At 37.4% G+C, this 20,348-nt stretch overlaps 1 protein-coding gene across 1 annotated transcript in view; it reads right to left on the bottom strand.

Annotated features, from left to right (window-relative positions):
• Positions 1 to 877: 877 nt before the first annotated feature.
• The window catches only part of LOC106875953 (nucleoredoxin), a 44,707-nt gene continuing 25,236 nt past the window's right edge, over positions 878 to 20,348 (bottom strand). The window contains exons 2-7 of the mRNA XM_014924289.3: positions 14,186 to 14,470; positions 13,328 to 13,532; positions 11,821 to 11,909; positions 9,549 to 9,639; positions 6,934 to 7,040; positions 878 to 2,383 (exon numbers count right to left, since the gene is read on the bottom strand). Coding sequence (XP_014779775.1) covers positions 2,189 to 2,383; positions 6,934 to 7,040; positions 9,549 to 9,639; positions 11,821 to 11,909; positions 13,328 to 13,532; positions 14,186 to 14,470 — 972 coding nt within the window. The 3' untranslated portion in view covers positions 878 to 2,188. The remainder of the gene's footprint in view (positions 2,384 to 6,933; positions 7,041 to 9,548; positions 9,640 to 11,820; positions 11,910 to 13,327; positions 13,533 to 14,185; positions 14,471 to 20,348) is intronic.

The raw sequence follows: 20,348 nt of genomic DNA on the forward strand, positions 1-20,348 counted from the left end.
TTACACAGATGTCATGCAACACAGGAATGGTGCATTGGTTAAAAAAAGTGTTTAACTTTGCAACCATGTTGTCCTGGGTTCAAACATACTGCACGAGATCTTGTGCAAGTGTCTTCTATTAAAGACTAGTTCCTTATTATTGGTACTTGGTAGTCTATGCAGACACTTCTCTACAGGTTTAAAATTTGATTTTGCTCATGTTATGTTCCTTTAGCTCTTGTAACATTAGTGACTCGAGAAGCAAAGATCGATAAAATAAATACGAAACTGAAACAGGTACTGGGGTTAATTACAACTACAAAACCTTTGGTCACAATCAGTTCACTAACCAAAACTAGTGCAAGAGTAAGGTTAGAAGAAAACAAAAATGGACTTCTAAATGTTATACTGAACTGTCAGGTGAAAATAAATGAACAGCATTTGTACCAAGAGCATATGTAAGAATGATTGTGAAAAATTACAAAAGACAGATAAAGGAAAATATAATTTGATAATTTGCTGTTATCTATTTTGTTGAATACATCATTCAATTCTTATTTCTTTATTGCCCACAAGGAGTTAAACATAGAGGGGGACAAACAAGGATAGACAAAGGGATTAAGTCGATTGCATCAACCCCAGTGTGTAACTGGCACTTAATTTATCGACCCCGAAAGGATGAAAGGCAAAGTCGACCTTGGTGGAATTTGAACTCTGAACGTAACAGCAGACAAAATACCGCTAAGCATTTCGCCAGGTGTGCTAACATTTCTGCCAGCTCGCCACCTTCACATCATTCAATTCTTGTTCACAGAAGCTATTTTAGGGTGTTCTGAACATCCTTTCTTTAAACCCTCATTTGCATCTACTTTTGTTACCATTTATAAGCTCTTGTGAATTTTTTTTTTTTTTTTTTGGTGCAATCTTTTTAATTTTACTTAGATTTCTACATTAGCCTTTTTAATACTAATCTACTCAAGACCACTTTTGATTCTATGATACAAATTTCTTGTTGTAAAATGGTCAAAAATTAAAACCAAATATCAAAATTCCATATTGATTTATGTTTCAAACAGCAGTTTAATAATGACAAAAATTATTTTATCAAATTCTTCATTTCGAAACTGAAACAAAAGCAGTATACTTCAACTAAAAGCAAAAGTTAAATAAACTACGAACACCCTCAAATTCCTTACCATTCTCTTTCCATAAATACTTGTAGCCATCCTTCAGATTTACATTCATTTAGCAGACCAGTATTATGATTATTACATTTTTTCTCCCATTTCACTCTTACACTTGTCATCTATTCTAACTTTCATACAAATGGAGGGGAGAGAAAGAGTATTTGTCATCATCAAAAGCAAAAGTTTCTGAGTCATAAAAATTCAAACCCATCAAATCTCAGCTTCCACTGGCTATCTATTTCTAAATAGTTATCTATCCAGTCAACAGTTGGTCTACTCAGGGCTTTTGTAATCCCTACCACAACTTTTTCACTTTGCTTTAATGCAATTTTCCACCAGCTGCTCAGTAGTAGTAAAAACTGGGGTATTTTACCTGTTATATTGCAAATATTCGGGATAGGTAGCTGATAAAGAGATCAGAGAAACAATAAACATTTCTTAAGATGTTTTCAATGTCTTCCCATCTAAACGTTATAACAAAAATATTTCAGAGTCAGTGACTCAAATCATATGTCCCTAACCTGATATTGGCACACATTAAAAAAAACAAAAACAGAAGGAAAAAGGTCTTCAAAATAAAGATACAAGCCAAGACTGCTGTTTCACATCAGTTAGGAATATCAGGACATTTACGCCTAGACTCGAAATGAATCATTCAGAAACCTCACAGTCAGACAATCAATCTACATACAGAATACTGTTGACAACCACCCACCTTTCACTTTTCTACAAAATCAATAGTAGACATTTGCAAACCATCAACCACAAACAGCCATCCTCTCTCTCTCATCCAACTAACCACCATCTTATATTGGGTCTCTCAGATTCAAATACGTTAAACAACCTCATTTTCTGAACTTTTGTATGTTAGAAAAAAAAAAAATTTTTTTAAATGTAATCAGGAGATATTGTTTTGAACCACACCCTATCAAGAACTTGATGATATTTTCACACCATACAGCCACATATATACCAATGCAAGTACGAGTGGTTGTCTTGTCCTTTCACACTGGTAATGCCGTTCACGAGTCTAGCAACAGTGGTTCAGCTGGGAGACAACCGCTGAAGTAGTCGTCCAAGAAACTTGCAGCTACATCGGAGGTGATCGTCGTTTCAGAACATACAAACAGTTTCTCTTCCGGACAGTCTGTGATCACTAAAAGGGGGTTTCGATCTTCAAGTGCAGCATAGTCACGGAAGAAATCACATATTTCATCCTGCAATCAAAAATGAATACAAAATCAATATCCATGCCCCTCCACACAAAATCTATCTTGGACAAATCTCTCCAACAACACATCTTCCTAACCCCCACCCAGCCTCCATCTCTCTTGTGAACTTCCTGTCCACACATACTATCCAGTTCTCTACCAACTCACTTATATTCACCCCCTGTACATTAATAGTAGTGAAGGTGCACAGCGCAGTGGTTACAACATCAGGCTTACAATCATAAGGCCGTGAGTTTGATTCCTGAGCCAGGCTTTGTGTTATGCTCTTGAGCAAGACACTTTATTTCATTTTGCTCCATTGACTAAGCGGCATCACTGATGCCAAGCTGTATCAGCCTTTGCCTTTCCCTTGGGTAACATCAGTGGCATAGAGAAGGGAGACTTGTATGTGTAGGTAACTTCTCGTCATCCACAAAAAACCAGGATCAGACTTGTGCCTCGAAGGAGGTCTTTACCCTTTTTACCTTGATGGTACACCCCAACACATCTCCTCCATTATCTTTTCTCTCCCCTCACCTCTTTTCCAACTAGTAAAGCCATTCATCTCCTCTACAGCAAGACACTTTTTCTTATCCTTCAATTCCTCTCATTATCTGGCAAAGAGCTGCTTCCCTCAATACAACTCACCCACTCATATGAGGTCTTTGTCTTGCAAATTACTCGATTACCTCACTGCTGCTGGTGCCACATGAAAAGCACCTAGTAGTAAACCCTGTAAAGTGGTTGGCATTAAAAAGAAACTATGCCAAAGCAGACAGCAGAACTTGGTACAGTTGTCTGGCTTGTAAGCTCCTATCAAACCATCCAACTTATGCCATCATGGAAAATGGATGTTAGATGATGATAATGATGTAGCATCATCTTGTGATAGCATTAGTTCACATAAATATTTCTACATATTTTTTACCAATGTGTGCTATGGCAATGGATTAAAAAAAACAAAACAACCTAAATTCAAATATCTTTTTTAAATGTCTCCTCTACAGCAGTTATAATTTGTACTAGCCTCACTGACACAAGTCTTAATTTACGGTTGAGTGGCTACAATTAATAGAGAGAGCAGTCAGCTATAAGCATATGCATGAATTGTTAATATAATTTAGTGATTTACTGAACAAGCAAACAAACCAGGCTTTCGTAGGGAAAAACTGGGAATGAAGACATTAAAAATACATAATATACAAATTACAGGTGTATGAGGCTGTCAATGACTCATAACAGGTAATGAGTTCAAACATGATTGTTACAGCAATTTATGGGTGCAGGCATGATCAAGAAATTTTCTTTGTAACTATTAGGCTTCAGGATCTATCTCACTGTACAGCAGCTTGGGTGTCTGGCACCGTAGCATTGGATCAACCAGCATTCCTGATCTTAAGTAGTACACTTAATCCATCACTTAATTTGCTGCTGCCACCTGGCTCTAGGGTAGCATTAACTCAAAGTCCTATATCACAACATGGAATTTATGTAGGTATACATCAATTCTGAGTGACAGTGGGGTAATCACATAGTTGATTCTTATATCAATGGTTTTGTTAATGAATGGTTGTTGGCACTCCGTCGCTTATGACGTCGAGGGTTCCAGTTGATCCGATCAACGGAACAGCCTACTCGTGAAATTAACGTGCAAGTGGCTGAGCACTCCACAGACACGTGTACCCTTAACGCAGTTCTCGGGGATATTCAGCCCGACACAGTGTGACAAGGCTGACCCTTTGAATTACAGGCACAACAGAAACAGGAAGTAAGAGTGAGAGAAAGTTGTGGTGAAAGAGTACAGCAGGGTTCGCCACCATCTCCTGCCGGAGCCTCGTCGAACTTTAGGTGTTTTCGCTCAATAAACACTCACAACGCCCGGTCTGGGAATCAAAACCGTGATCCTATGACCACAAGTCAGCTGCCCTAACCACTGGGCCATTGCGCCTCGACACTAATGAATGGTAAGGAATGAAACTAAAACATATATCTAAATGTAGAGTCTCAACTTCTAGTGTGTTTATGAGAGTAGTGTAATTATTGTCCAGCAGGGTTCGCCACCATCCCCTGCCGGAGCCTCGTCGAGCTTTAGGTGTTTTCGCTCAATAAACACTCACAACGCCCGGTCTGGGAATCGAAACCACGATCCTATGACTGCGAGTCCGTTGCCCTAACCACTGGGCCTCGACACTAATGAATGGTAAGGAATGAAACTAAAACATATATCTAAATGTAGAGTCTCAACTTCTAGTGTGTTTATGAGAGTAGTGTAATTATTGTCCATCCACCCACTGTTCCTGGAAGGGCCATAAAGGTAGCATCCTCAGGCACCTTCTCTATAGGGTCCTATCAGAAGCAACCATCATTACACTTTACCAAGTACAACTAACTGAGAATACGGATATTATCAAACTATCTCATTCTTGGTCTACCTTTATGTCTCTTGCTGGTTGGCTCACCATGGAAAATCAGTCTTGTGATTTTTTTCCTGTGACATTCTAATAAGAGTGAATAATGGTAACTGTTAGTGTATGGGCATTACAAAAATCTTTGATTGCAGATGAATGCATATCTTGGAATGCTTTTCTAATGAACGTCGTACAATTTCCAAGTTACAGAGACAAACGAAAGCACAAATTCATTTCTGAGATTGGAAATTAATGTCTAAGAGTCAATATCTTGTAAATACGTGAAAACACGTAATCAACTTACTTATATTCAATCTATTTTTGGGCATGTGAAAGTAACATGAAAATGAGTAAAAACCACATTCACAATATACTTTTATTCTTTTATTTGTTTCAGTCATTTGGCAGCGGCCATGCTGGAGCACCGCCTTTAGTCGAGCAAATTGACCCCCAGGACATATTCTTTGTAAGCCTAGTACTTATTCTATCGGTCTCTCTTGCCGAACCGCTAAATTACGGGGACCTAAACACACCAGCATCGGTTGTCAAGCGATGTTGGAGGAACAAACACAGACACACAAACATATACATATATGTGTGTATATATATATATATATATACGATGGGCTTCTTTCAGTTTCCGTCTACCAAATCCACTCATAAGGCTTTGGTCGGCCAGAGGCTATAGTAGAAGACACTTGCCCAAGGTGCCACGCAGTGGGACTGAACCCGGAACCATATGGTTGGTAAGCAAGCTACTTACCACACAGCCACTCCTGCATATCAACAATCATTTCATCATATCAAATTTCATCTAAATTTATACAATAATCAAATTTTCATGATTTTCATTCAAGTGTAGCAGCTACGTGGTAACAAGCTTGCTTCCTTCCCTATAACATGCTTTCATGTTTAGTTCCACTGTATGGCACCCAGGGGCACACAATGGCCCTAGGTGTATTCTGTTATAGCCTTGGGTCAATCAAAGCATTGTGAGTAGATTTGGTAGACAGAAACTGGAAGAAGCCCATACAGAATGTGAGTGTATGTATTACTTTACAGCCTCCCTGCCTCGACATTGCATGGCAGATGTAAACAAGAGTCACTGTCATGCAAGCGGTATCCTTCATTTCTTCCATGAAAACAGGTGAGGGTTGGCAACAGGGAGGGCATCCATCTGTGGAAAATCTGCCTCAACAAATTTTGTCTAATCCATGCAAACATGGAAAAGTGAACGTGAAAACCATAATGCAGTTCATCAAAATCTCCATTTTTTTTTAACAGGAGACATATATAAAGTACTTCAGGAACTTAAGAATTAATGGAATTCTTCATTCCGTCAAAAGTATTCAAGCCTGGTCTCTGGTTTGAGATGAGAGACCAGAAAAGAGTCAGAGGTGCTGCCCTTTTTTCCTGAATAAGCAATTTAAAAAAAAATGTTTTATGTATCATTGGACAAGGTACATAACTCTGCTTACTTTAATTTACAGACCAACAGATTCCACTCTCAACCTCACAGTAGGAAAGATAATTTTAAACAAAAATCATCCTAAATGGATATGAAAGGCAAAATAGAAATATAGTATCATCGTTTTTGTATCTATTTTTGTCTGCTGGCATGAATTGGATAAAACTTATTCAACCAGTAGTATATGGGTGGATACTGTTTTTGATACCAAACCCTTTACTGTGTGTATAATAAAGCCAAATGTGTGTGTGCATTTGTATATCATATATATACTCTTTTACTTGTTTCAGTCATTTGACTGTGGCCATACTGGAGCACCACCTTTAGTCGAGCATATCGACCCCGGGACTTATTCTTTGTAAGCCTAGTACTTATTCTATCGGGCTCTTTTGCTGAACCGCTAAGTTACGGGGATGTAAACACATCAGCATTGGTTGTCAAGCGATGGTGGGGGGGGGGGGGGGACAAACACAGACACACAAATACATATATATACGACGGGCTTCTTTCAGTTTCCGTCTACCAAATCCACTCACAAGGCTTTGGTCGGCCTGAGGCTATAGTAGAAGACACTTGCCCAAAGTGATACGCAGTGGGACTGAACCCGGAACCATGTGGTTGGTAAGCAAGCTACTTACCACACAGCCACATATATATAAATAAAATCCTTTGATATTTACCTCACCCCCATAAAAAAATAACAGCCGCTGATCCTCTCTCTGGTGTTCTTTTTCTGCTAAATCTTGAAGAATGTTACGGGCTGATTCCATCTCTTTTTTGTTGCCATCTGCAAAAATGGAAGAAAACAGCATTTAAGTTGTAGTTAGACTGGCTAATAAATGAAAAAAAAACCCAACTGTTTTTGTAAAAGCAACAGAATCATAATTCCTATCCATTTCTCTGTTTTCCTCACCATCAGTCTTCACAAACCTACCTGTATTGCATCTCTAACTTTTAATAAATTACAGAATTGTGTTCTCTTTTATTCTAGCTTCATTGTTTTAACATCCACTTTTCCATGCTTATATGGAGTAAAACGGAATTTGTTGAAGCGGATTTTCTACAAACGGATGCCCTCCCTGTTGCCAACTTTCACTCGTATCCAAGCAAGTAATATTCCCTCTTGATCAGATATATTTTCTCAGCATACTTGAAACGAAGGTCACCGCTTGCATGGCAGTGACACTTGCTTTACAACTCTCACATGGCAAAGCAGGGAGACAGCAATACATATATACAACAAGTTTCTTTCAGTTTTCATCAACCAAATCACTAAGAAGGCTTTGGTGAGCACAGGGTTATAGCAGGGTTGACCAAGGTGTCACGCAGTGGGACTAAAGCCAGAACCATGTGGCTGGGGGGCCTACTTCCCTTGCCTGCACTTTCCAGTTTTAAAATATCATCATCTTCCTTTTTCGCTTCCTGGTCTTTCCACTTGTCAGTTTTCTCATCTCTTGAAACACAGAACATCAGAACAAAAAGTCAGGCTTTGTTGTTGTAAATGCTATTCATTTACGACAAAGTTTTTACAGCTGGTGGTCATTCTTATTGCTAACCACTCTCAAGTACATACCAGGAGTATTTTAGTGTAACCAAAATAGAATACCGTAAGTCCTAGAGTATAGTCTGCCCTTGAGTATAATACGCACTCCTTCTCTAACTTGAGTCAAGGAGGTCTATATAACCTCCTTGGTTTGTAAACGTATATACGGTAATGTCCTTTATTATTATTGTATATATAACATAATGCAAATGTGTAGCTTTTTTGTGCACTTTGCTTGCAGAAAATAAAGGAATAACAGTAATAACGTCAGTGAAAAATAAATATTAAGTAAATTGCCTTTACATATTTATCACTTAGAAAATATTTTTCATTTTTAACCTCGTAGAAATTTTGGGAAAAAACTGTGGATTATACTCGAGGATTTACGGTATTACTAGTGGGACCCGTAGAAATTCCACAGAATGAAAAAGATTAAAAGAAGCTATTTAAGAAAAGATGATTTGTATTTTTATTTTGCTAAGTTATTTTACTTCCAGTCACAATAATATATAATTTTAAAATTTCCCTCTGATAAGCATTTTATATTTCTCTCTCTCTCTACTTCTTCAACAAACTTTTTAACAATGTAATTTCCCTCTTTCTCTGCACCTTTCACTTCCACTAACCACATGAGTGACAGCATAATGCACCAACTGGCTATCTGCTCTCTCATTCACTCCATCTCCTCCTCTCTAACAAACTTAAGTGTAAGGTGTGACCAAACAGATAGAAGAATAATATTAAAGATTTAGTTCAATAAAAAAAAAATTCTTTTCACTATAGTTTTCAGTAATAAAGCTCATTTTATATCCTTGTTGTAGATGTATCTCTACTCTGACAATACAAATGCTATCTGTCCCCCTCTCAATGTAACTGCCTCCCCTATCCATATCTCTCTTAATGTAACTGCCTCCCCTGCTCATCTCTCTTTATCTGCCTTTCTTTCACCTCACCACTAGAATATCACCCTCTGCTAAATACTGTATCCTAAACATAACGCTTTCTCTTTTACCTTTTCCTCCCCACCCAACAGTACGTTGTTAACTCTTTTCTCTCACTCTTCACATCTCCCTTTAACTAACCATGTAACACATTTGGCCTTATACATCTTTCTCTACTTCTTCCGCACTTCTTTCTTCTCTACTCACCCTACCATCTCCCTTACTAACTAAAGTATAATGGGTGAACAAACAAGTAGATTATTACATAGATGATGAAATAATTGATGTGATTAGTATACCATAAGCATAATTTCATGGTTGTGTGGTAAGTAGGCTTCCCCAACTGCATGGTTCTGGGTTCAGTCGCATTGTGTGACACCTTGTTCAAGCTTCTTCTGTTATAGTCTGAGGCCAACCAATGTATTGAGTAGACTTTGTAGAAGGAAACTGAAAGAAGCCTAGTGTGTGTGTCTGTTGTATTTGTTTGTTCCCTCACTCCCATCATGTGATGACTGGTCTTGGTTTGTTTATGTCCCTATAACTTAGCAGATTGGCAGAAAAGGTTGATAGAATAATTGCCAGACTTAAAAATAAGTGCTGGGGTTGAAATTTTTTCAGCTAAACCATTTAAGGTGGTGCCACAGTATGGCCACAATACAACGACTGAAACAGGTAAAAGATAAAACGATAATCTTTATGGTGTGTGACACACATACACACACATGGAAAATTGCTTTTAATCTTATAGTTTCAACAGAATAGCATGAAGTCCTCAACACCACCCTCAACTAGAACACCAATCACTGCTTACCAGTTAATAAAATTAGGCATGGACCTTCATTCAGCGAAGCAGCTGTTGTGTCAGTCAGTTCATTTAGTGCTTTCACATACCAAGGAAAATCCTTTAAAAAGAAAAGTACATTATTAAAAAAAATAATAAAAACAGCCCCACCCCTTAATTAATAAACACAAATGCAAAATTAGTGGTATAAAAAGAAGGTAAGATTAAACAAAATATAGGAGAGATATAAAAGTTCTGAGTTAGAACTATAAAATCACTAGACTTGGATGTTGTTATACACTGCTGATCACAATGAGTTTCCTTGCATTGTTGTAGCTTTCAAATGATGTTGTCCCATTGGCTAGGGAGGCTGGCCAACATTCTCTCTGAACAGAATGCCAGTCCATCACAGAGTTAACCATTAGATGAGTGGACTGGAGCAACATGAAATGAAGTGTTTTGCTCTAAATGATACCACTCCAGTGGCTCAGAGGGCAAGTGGACCAACATTATGCCAGACCATAACAAGGTTACCCATTTACAGCTGAGTAGACTGGAGCGACATGAAGTGTTTAGTTCAAGGACACAACATGCCGCTGGCCTGGGAATTGAAACCTCAATTTCACAATTGTGTATACGTGACACCCTAACCACTAGGCCGTATACATACTATAAAATATGAGATAATGACAAAGAAATGTTGGAATCATATGAAACTAGAGAAAATGGTGGTAGTAGCAGCGGAAAGATTACAATGATGATGACATTTAGCACCTGACTGAACAGACCCATGATCAAATGTTTCCGCCATGACCCTAGCACTTCTTTATGCAAGAATCCGGAGTACATTATCTAATATTTCCTTTCCTTAATCCTTTTACTGTGAAAATTTGAAATAATATATGTATATATATAGAAGAGCTGAACTCTAATTGTTGAGGGAACATGTGAAAGTAGTAGACCCAGGAAGATGTGGAATGAAATGGTGAGAAAAGATCTTCAGATGTAGGGCCTTACAGAGGGGATAACAGGGGACTGAGACTCCGGGTGGTTTGCTGTGCTTGAGAAGACATGTCAAGCTAAGTGAAATCAGGGTTGTCCTTGAATACAGGCATGTCCCCTGCATCCCTAATCTTGCAGGCTTGTGTGTACCAGTGCCATGTGATACCCATCATGCCTGTGCTGCATAAAAGCACCCAGTACACTCAGTAGCCGTAGAAACTATGTCAAAACAGACATGGAGCCCAGCTCATCAAACTGCCCATCCTATGCCAGCATGAAAAACAGATGTTAAACGATGACAACAAGGATATATATATATGCTTATGAATTTGTGTTACAAGATCCCTGATGTGAAATCATGTGTAAAAACAGATATTGTTGTATTTTGGGATAGTCATTTTTTTCTTCTTCCAAATAAACACATGCACTATATATTTGTTCTTCACTCATTTATTATTGTTCTTATTTTAATTCATGTCCATTGTCCGGAAATCTTTCATCACACATCTGTGACCTCTTCAGTGATGCTTTCCATCCTTGTGTGTGCTCCTGCTCTGCTTAGCAGAGCAGGAGCACACGCGAGTTAAAATAAGAACAGTAATAAGTGAGTGAAGAACGAATATATAGTGCATGTGTTTATTTGGCAAAAAAATAAATAAATAAATAAAATGACCATCCCTAAATTATTATCATTTCTAATGGCTGAAAGTAGTTTTATATACTAACCTACCTTTTGTTTGAAGCTACAAAATAATGCATGTTTAAAAACAAAGTGGATGAAAAGGCATTACATTTGGCAGAATAAGATGAATGCTAAAGGGTTAAATTCCTTGAAATCAGAGAGAGAGAGAGAGAGAGAGGGAGGGAGAGAGAGAGAGAGAGAGAGAGGGAGGGAGAGAGAGGGAGGGAGAGAGAGGGAGGGAGAGAGAGGGAGGGAGAGAGAGAGAGAGAGAGAATGAACACCGGGATTTAGCTGGTAGACATGCTACTATCTTCTTAAAGCCTATCTATATGTCTATTTATATATAAGCATGCATATGAATGTCTATGTTAGCATTTCTGCATATATCACTGAAGCTTACCACAACACTTTAACTTGTCAGTTACTGACACCTAACTACCTAACCCATGCCAGAATGGAAAAAGGGACATTAAATGATGAAGATGATAATGACATATGTATGTGTGAATAGTGTGTGAAAGTAAGGGAGCAAGAGAGTATATATGAGAATGTAAATGTTTATATTGTTCTATAACTTGATGTATCTCAATTCTTTCCTCTCCCCTATTTCTTTCTTACCTGTCCTTGCAGGTCAGCGTTTATTGCCATCCGACCATCTTTTGTGATCACTTTACCATTTTCATCAATGATAATCAAAGTAGGTATACCTGCAATAGATTAATGAATTAATTGTTAAAAACAGACATTATATATTGATGGAAGGATTTTACAATACAGAAAGATTTAAAAAAAATTTTCTTTTTTTATTTTGAATGGACAATTTTAAATATATTTAGGATGTCCAAATATCCCGCTGTGATAATAATATTACTCATCTCATAGGCCATGTTGTCAATAACTATTCTCTTGAGAAATATTTACACCCCAAAATGAAAGGAATGAATGAATGAAGAGGCCCGTCTTCTTCGGAGAAGACGGGCCCCTTTAGTCATGTCAGAGACAACTGCTCTAGTCCTGGGGATATGATAAATGCTATCCAACCCATGTTGCAATGAGGAAGGTCATCCAGTTACAAAAATCCATACAAAATTTTGCTATGAGAACCAAATTACAAGAATCAGATAGGAATGGCAAGATATAGTGAGATCCACTCAATCAACTTTAGTATGGAAAAACATATGTATGATGATGATGATGATAATGAGAGCATTAATAATGCATCATGGGGAAATTAGGAAAGTAAAATAAATTGATTTCTTTTGTTTCACATTTGATTTTAATATTTAGAAAAGAGAGTTCTATGAGCAGGCTAATCTTTGGAATGCAAGTTAGATTGTTATTAGTAGATGTAGAGTGGAGGCGCAATGGCCCAGTGGTTAGGGCAGCTGACTTGTGGTCATAGGATCGCGGTTTCGATTCCCAGACTGGGCATTGTGAGTGTTTATTGAGTGAAAACACCTAAAAGCTCCACGAGGCCCCGGCAGGGGATGGTGGTGAACCCTGCTGTACTCTTTCACCACAACTTTCTCTTACTCTTACTTCCTATTTCTGTTGTGCCTGTAATTGAAAGGGTCAGCCTTGTCACACTCTGTGTCACGCTGAATATCCCCCGAGAACTACGTTAAGGGTACGCGTGTCTGTGGAGTGCTCAGCCACTTGCACGTTAATTTCACAAGCAGGCTGTTCCGTTGATCGGATCAACTGGAACCCTCGGCGTTGCAAGCGACGGAGTGCCAACAAACAATAGTAGATGTAGAGAGGGAATGCAATCACTACACACATGCACAATCAATAGACATCCAGTAGCGACATATTCTGTTGGGGGACTCTGGGACATTTTAGTAGCAAAAAACCTCACAAGTAGCAAGTGATAGTATTTTGGAGTAAGAGAAGATATTGTGGCACTAAACAAATTCAGATAGTGATGTAAAGTAACTTGTGGTAACAATGACAAAAATTGATGTATCAAACAGCATACAATGACATACAAATCATTATAGGCAGATGAGCAAATAGAAAAAGAGATGTCCACTTCAATAAGCAAAATACTGCTTAAAAATATGATATAGGATTATTGGAGTGAATATATGTGTAAGTTGTCTATATATATACTCAATCAACTCACCGTAGACATCATAGGCAGATTTGAGGCAATGGGTTCGGGTATCATTGTAAGGTATTGCCAACCATGGCATTGTTCGGAAGTACTGCTCGAAGGAAACATTACTGCGGTCAGACGAGACAAAGACTACTTCAAAGTTCCGCCCTTCGGATTTTAGTTTATCATACATGGCTGACAACACGGGTGTGAAATGCTTGCAAGGAGGACACTGTAAGCAGCAAAAGGCATTCATTTAAGAGAGAACGAGGGTTAACATTAGATTCAGTTATCAACAAATGTGCTAAAACTTGGATTCAAACATGAGTCAGTGATTAGATTTGAACAGCTATTTTAATAATTGAATTAAGCTTAGATTCAACTTTAATGTGGAAAGAAACCTAAGGAGTAAGATGAGCTGTTCAACATGAATAAGATGAAACCATCGAAAGTATTGTGGAGGTTTACATTTAATATTAAAATATATTTAACCCTTTTGATACCAACCTGCCTCTGATTCTGCAATACAAACTTTCTGGTTTAAATTAAAGCCTTCCATCAAAATTTTATGTTAATTTATGCTCCAAATGGGCAGCTTGATAATAACAAAGCTATTTTAGTAAATTCTTCATTATTTTCAAATTCATGAAAAGAAAGGATGTGTATTTCTATAGAAATACGGTAACAAAAGGGTTAAAGTGATTAAAATATAAATCTTCCATTCAGATTTCATGTTAATTTATGTTCCAAATTCTAGCTTAATAATGACTAAATTATTTTAGTAAATGCTTCCTTATTTTCAAATTATCTGGAAAGCAGTGTATTTCAGCAGAAATATGGTAGCAAAAGGGTTAAAGGAGTCTTAGATTTAGAAGTTTTACTTACCCAATGTGCCGAGAAATATAGACCTGTAATCTTCCCCTGCAGTTCAGTCAAGGCATCTACATATCCAAATGTTTCACCATCAGAGTTATTGGTCAACAGCTTACCTTGAATCACCTCCTTAAACGGGCTTGGTCTCCATGGGAACATCTCTCCACGTGGGTCGTCTTCAATACAGCTGATACCATTTTTAGTGATAACTTTGCCAGTTTCGGTATCTAAAAGAACTAACATGGATACTCTTGGAACTGGCACTCGGAGAACATGGTATTTTTTGATAAGAGCTTTCTGGAAAATAAAATCAAAGATAAAAGTTAGTTATATATTTCTAGGTTGACATTCTTGCTTCTTTTATTAATCTCAACAAATTCATTATTTACTTTTAACACATTAATTAAAAAAGAAGTGATGTTTAAATTCTCAAATGCAGTATAATGCTAATAATATAGCCTGAACAGGATAAACTGTATTTGAGAATTTAAAATCACTTCTTTAACTTTCTAAGACATCTCAACACTTCTAAAAGCAAACTTTGTTTGTTTACATTTATCGTAATTTGACATTAATTAAAATTTCCTTTTCATTCTAGCAACCAAATAATACTTCATCGTCCATGAGATAATAAAGGAAGCTCTATGTGGTTGCAAGATCTACTGGAAATAGCAGCTAAATCTATTTCAAACCATTAAAAGATGGAAGGAAACATTGTCCAATTTTCAGCATTCATTCCCATAGCAAATGAAGCTTTAAATCACAAATAACAACTATATGAACATGTTAATCCTGAGATTTACTCAACTCTTTTGCTATTATTCTGCTTAAGACTGTTCCTGGTTCTATGATACAAACTTCTTGGTTGAAATTATCTAAATTAAAATTTTCTATGGGAATATCATGTTAAAAAATTAATTAAAACAAAAGCAATATATTTCAATAAAAATATGGCAACAAAAGAGTCAAACTGATACAAATTTCTTTCTTTCACTTTCAGCAGTTTCCAATCTTTTGTCTTTTACTTGTTTCGGTCATTAGACTGCAGTCATGCTGGGGCATCAACTTGAAGAATTTTTAGTTGAATTTATTGACCTCAGTACATTCTTTTTTTAAAGCCTGGTACTTATTCTATCAGTTACTTTTGCTGAACTGCCAAGTTACAAGGACATAAACATTGCCAACACTGGTTGTCAAGCAGTAATGGAAGGACAGACACAAACACACACACATATATATATACAACGGGCTTCTTTCAGTTTCCTTCTACCAAATCCACTCATAAGGCTTTGGTCAACCTGAGGCTTATAGAAGACACTTGCATAAAGTGTCACGCAGTGGGACTGAACCCTGAACCTTGTGTTGGGAAGCAAGCTTCTTACCACACAGCTATGCCTGTTGCAGAATTAAATTTGTAAATTTCTTGAAACTTTAAAAACTCATTTTGCCACTTCTAACTATCATAAATGACATCAGTGGTTCTTAACCCTTTTTATTCCACTGGACCCTCATAGTCATGCATTAGTTTAAAAAAAAATCCTATTATATTTTTACTATTAAACAATATTAGGAATTATGTAAAAAAAAAATTGTTAAAATAGTTTCTGTATTGTCAAAGTATAACCAATTCATTGTACATAAACTCTAACAACACAATCTTATGTAGACCCCTAAGGGTCATATGAACCCCATTGAGAACCACTGAACTACAAGAATCCTAAATAAGGAGTTTTACTACCACTACAGGTTCAGTTTTCTAATTAGGCAAAAATGGCCAGTTTGTTAGTAAAGCTGTTTACAAACATGAGTTATGCATGCTGAGATGAACCCTATGCATCTCTTCGTAAACATAAGGTAGAAACAAAATATATAAAAACAAAAAAACCTGCAAGACTGACATTTACAGCAAAGATCTGGCAAGGAGATACAAAGGAACCTGCAGACACCATACCATCTGTATTATATTCAGAAGTAATATAACACTCTACAGCAGGTATCATGCCGAAGTTAAATGTATTCATAGAAGGATGATTTAGGAGAAAGAAAGAAAGAAGGAAAAAAAAAAAGCTTAGGTATGACATCCCTGCTTTTGCCAAAACATATACAAAAATAAATAAGTGGGATGACTCCAAAGAGGCACAATACATTTGGAATAAAGAAAAAAAAAAACAAAATAAAAGAAAATAATGGGCAGATAGAAACCACATCACTATCATTATTTAAAATCTGCTTTCCATGTTGGCATGGGTTGGACGGTTTGACAGGAACTGGCGAGGCAAAAGACTGTATCGGGCTTTTGTGTCTATTTTGGCATGGTTTTTTTATGGTTGGATGCCCTTCCTAACACCAACCACCCTGCAGAGTGGACTAAGTGCTTTTTATCATGGAATGAGATATTGTTGATTAAGAATGACAGTGGAAGCTAAGAAAATTTTAAAGATCAGTATACTATAGTATTAAGAACCCATTTATCAGTAAACGGCATGTTACAATGGAGTAATACATCATTTCTTACTGTCTAGGAACATACTATGGACACTATTAAAAAAGTGGCTGTGTGGTAAGTAGCTTGCTTACCAACCACATGGTTCTAGGTTCAGTCCCACTGCATGACACCTTGGGCAAGTGTCTTCTACTATAGCCTCGGGCCGACTAAAGCCTTGTGAGTGGATTTGGTAGACGGAAACTGAAAGAAGCCCGTCGTATATATATGTATGTGTGTGTGTGTCTGTGTTTGTCCCCCCAACATCGCTTGACAACCGATGCTGGTGTGTTTACGTCCCCATAACTTAGCGGTTCGGCAAAATAGACCGATAGAATAAGTACTAGGCTTCCAAAGAGTAAGTCATGGGGTCAATTTGCCCGACTAAAGGCGGTGCTCCAGCATGGCCAGTCAAATGACTGACTGAAACAAGTAATTTGCAGTGTTAAGTAAACTACAAATAGACTTTAAACAATACTAGAATGTGTTAGAATATAAATCCGTTAAATTCATATCTTACAGGACACAACATAACATTGGTGCTTATAAAGGGGGGAAGCACATGTACAAATATATGTGTATGCATACATAGAAGGTCGTTAAGCCTAACCTTGTTTAAAGCATGTCACACACACACACACACACATTTGTAGAAATAAAGAACTTGGAGATTGGAGTATCTGAAATGTTATGACATCAGGGTGCCTTTAGTTGAGTTCACCCTGTTGTAAACAATCAGGCCAGGTTTCCAGTTTGAGAATAACTTCCTCCCTTCCTTCCACAAAGTTTGGAAGCCCTGAAAAACAAACGGTTATGAATGCCACTCCTTCCCACTCTGACTAAACAATAAAACAAAAATAATATAAACATAGGCACAGGCGTGGCTGTGTGGTAAGATGTTTGCTTTCCAAGCACATGGTTCCAGGTTCAGTCCCATTGTGTGGCACCTTGGGCAAAAGTTTTCTACTATAGCTTTGGGCCTACCAAAACTTTGTGACTAGATTTGCTAGAAACTGAAAGAAGCCCATCATATATGTGTGTGTGTGTGTCTGTGCTTGCACCCCCAACCAGTGTTGGTGTGTTTACATCTCTGTAACTTAGCAGTCTGGCAAAAAAGACTGATTGAATAATTACCAGGCTTAAAAAAAACAAACAAACAAACACTGAGGTCAATTCATTCAACTAAAATTCTTCAAGACAAATGCCCCAACATGGCCGCAATCTAATAAGTGAAACAAGTAAAAGATAAAAAGATAAACAAACCTATTCTACAATCAAATCCTGCAGTGATGAAATTCTTAGGCTGCAAATTAACCTCATTGTTCACTTCTACTGTACTTTATTGTTCTTCAGATTTGACAGAACGTTTAGTGTCGTGTTAAGTTACAATTCTGCTTCTATAAGTGTTACTTTTTTTTAAAGATGAGAATATTCACTACTTAACACCACAAAAGAAAAAAAGAGATAAATAAAACTTTACTCCCAGTATATTATTTCTGTAAACTTGCATAATACTATTCTCTTTTACTTGTTTCAGTCATTTGACTGTGGCCATGCTGGAGCACCGCCTTTAGTCGAGCAAATCGACCCCAGGACTTATTCTTTGGAAGCCTAGTACTTATTCTATCGGTCTCTTTTTGCCGAACTGCTAAGTTACGGGGATGTAAACATAGCAGCATTGGTTGTCAAGCGATGTTGGGGGACAAACACAGACACACACTCATATATATATACATATATACGACGGGCTTCTTTCAGTTTCCGCCTACCAAATCCACTCACAAGGCTTTGGTCGGCATGAGGCTATAGTAGAAGACACTTGCCCAAGGTGCCACACAGTGGGACTGAACCCAGAACCATGTGGTTGGTAAGCAAGCTACTCACTACACAACCATTCCTATGCCTATTGTTAAATTTCAGGCGGAACATTATAAATAATAAAAAAAAATATAAAGGAAAAAAAAAAGTATTTGCTAGAAGCATTTCATAAAATAGGAAAAAGGAGGATATGTGATGTGAATCATGTAATATCTGTATTTTGGTATTGTAAAACGATACCAGATTGACAGAACATCAGGAATTTCACTAAACTAGACAAAGAATGAATAAATAAAATAAAAATACCAGCGGGATCTGTGAACCTGTGCCATTTTACAAGGCCAACACTAATATATGTATTATTTTTATGAACAGTGCTCAAACTTCAGAAGATTTTTACCCTCACTCTTTTGTGAGATGCAAACAACCATCTGCAGTGAATGGGCCTCTACACTGTCATTTGACTTGCTAAAAATAGCAGACTGAGTCACCATAAAGACTCATCTTAATATCTTGAAACAAATCAAGCTCAAGTAGAATGCAGTCCTAGATGCACTATGACTGAATGAAAGACAGGATGGTCACAACTTGAACGTCTTTAATGATATGTTTGTGTGGTTAGGGTTGATCTGGAGCTAACCAACCAATCATCCAACTGCTCCAAGAAGACTCATAATCCTAAAAACTCCAAAAGTCACACTAAGACAGATTTTATTCTCTGTTCAAACGTTAAGCATGAAATAAGAGTCTACTTGGTTGACTCTTGAAACTAATGATGGTCTCTGTTGGTCAAAAAGTTTAGCCAAGTGGAATAAATTACTTAACAGTAGAGAGAGAGAGAGTTTTAATATCTTGGTAAAGAGTTCTGTCCAAAGTATCAGACTTCTCTTTTTCAAAGCAAAATATTTTCTTCACTCTGAACCTTTTGACTATTTAAAAAGCTTCCAGAAGTAAGAGTAATGCTTCTATAAACAAAATGATGGCATTTTTTTTTTCCTGTTTCAATTACTGGAATCTAAGATTTGCACATAGATAGGGGCAGTTCAGCTATCTTTTACTGAAAATGTTTATTCCTTAATTCCTTATTGTGGTATCTCCCTCCCTCCCTGCCATCACTGCTACTGCTGTATCTGCCTACCCCCTATTGCCACTCGTATTTCACAATGAGTCTCATAACAAACTCATGCATCAAACATCATAGTATGAAGTCATTGATTCAAGAAACTTCACTCTCTTCCTATTTATCCACCAAATAATGACATCCATATTTTCAAACCTTTCATCAACAACACCTCCAGCCCACTCCTCTACGTGACTGCATGAGCTGGTAGAGACAATCTCTATGATGATGCTTGACCCACTAGAAACAGCAACAATATCCCCCTCAAATTACATCAAAGAAAAAGAAAATTAAAACAGACATGAAATATTTAGTTCTGATATACAAAAAAGGCAACAATGCCTTTATCATAATAGGTCTGCTGGAGCAACGCTGTCCTAGACCTAACACAACAACAATAAGAATATTCCTCTTGTCTTTCTAATCCAAGAGGATGTTTCTTCATTGGACATTGTAATAATGGAAATTATAACATCTTAGGAACCTCCTCTCTTTTCAATAATTTTTTTATGCTACCACAATTTTATATTTACCGTGATGGCACCTGTGCCCAGTGTCGCCTTCCTGGCACTTGTGCCAGTGGCACGTGTAAAGACATTCGAGCGAGATTGTTGCCAGTGCCACTGGACTGGCTCCTGTGCAGGTGGCACGTAAAATGCACCATTTTGAGCATGGCCGTTGCCAGTACCACCTGACTGGCCTTCATGCCTGTGGCACGTAAAAGCACCCACTACACTCTCTGAGTGGTTGGCGTT

This window comes from Octopus bimaculoides, chromosome Z, assembly GCF_046866305.1.
Source record: "Octopus bimaculoides isolate indiv1 chromosome Z, ASM4686630v1, whole genome shotgun sequence".
NCBI classification, from domain to species: Eukaryota; Metazoa; Mollusca; class Cephalopoda; order Octopoda; family Octopodidae; genus Octopus; species Octopus bimaculoides.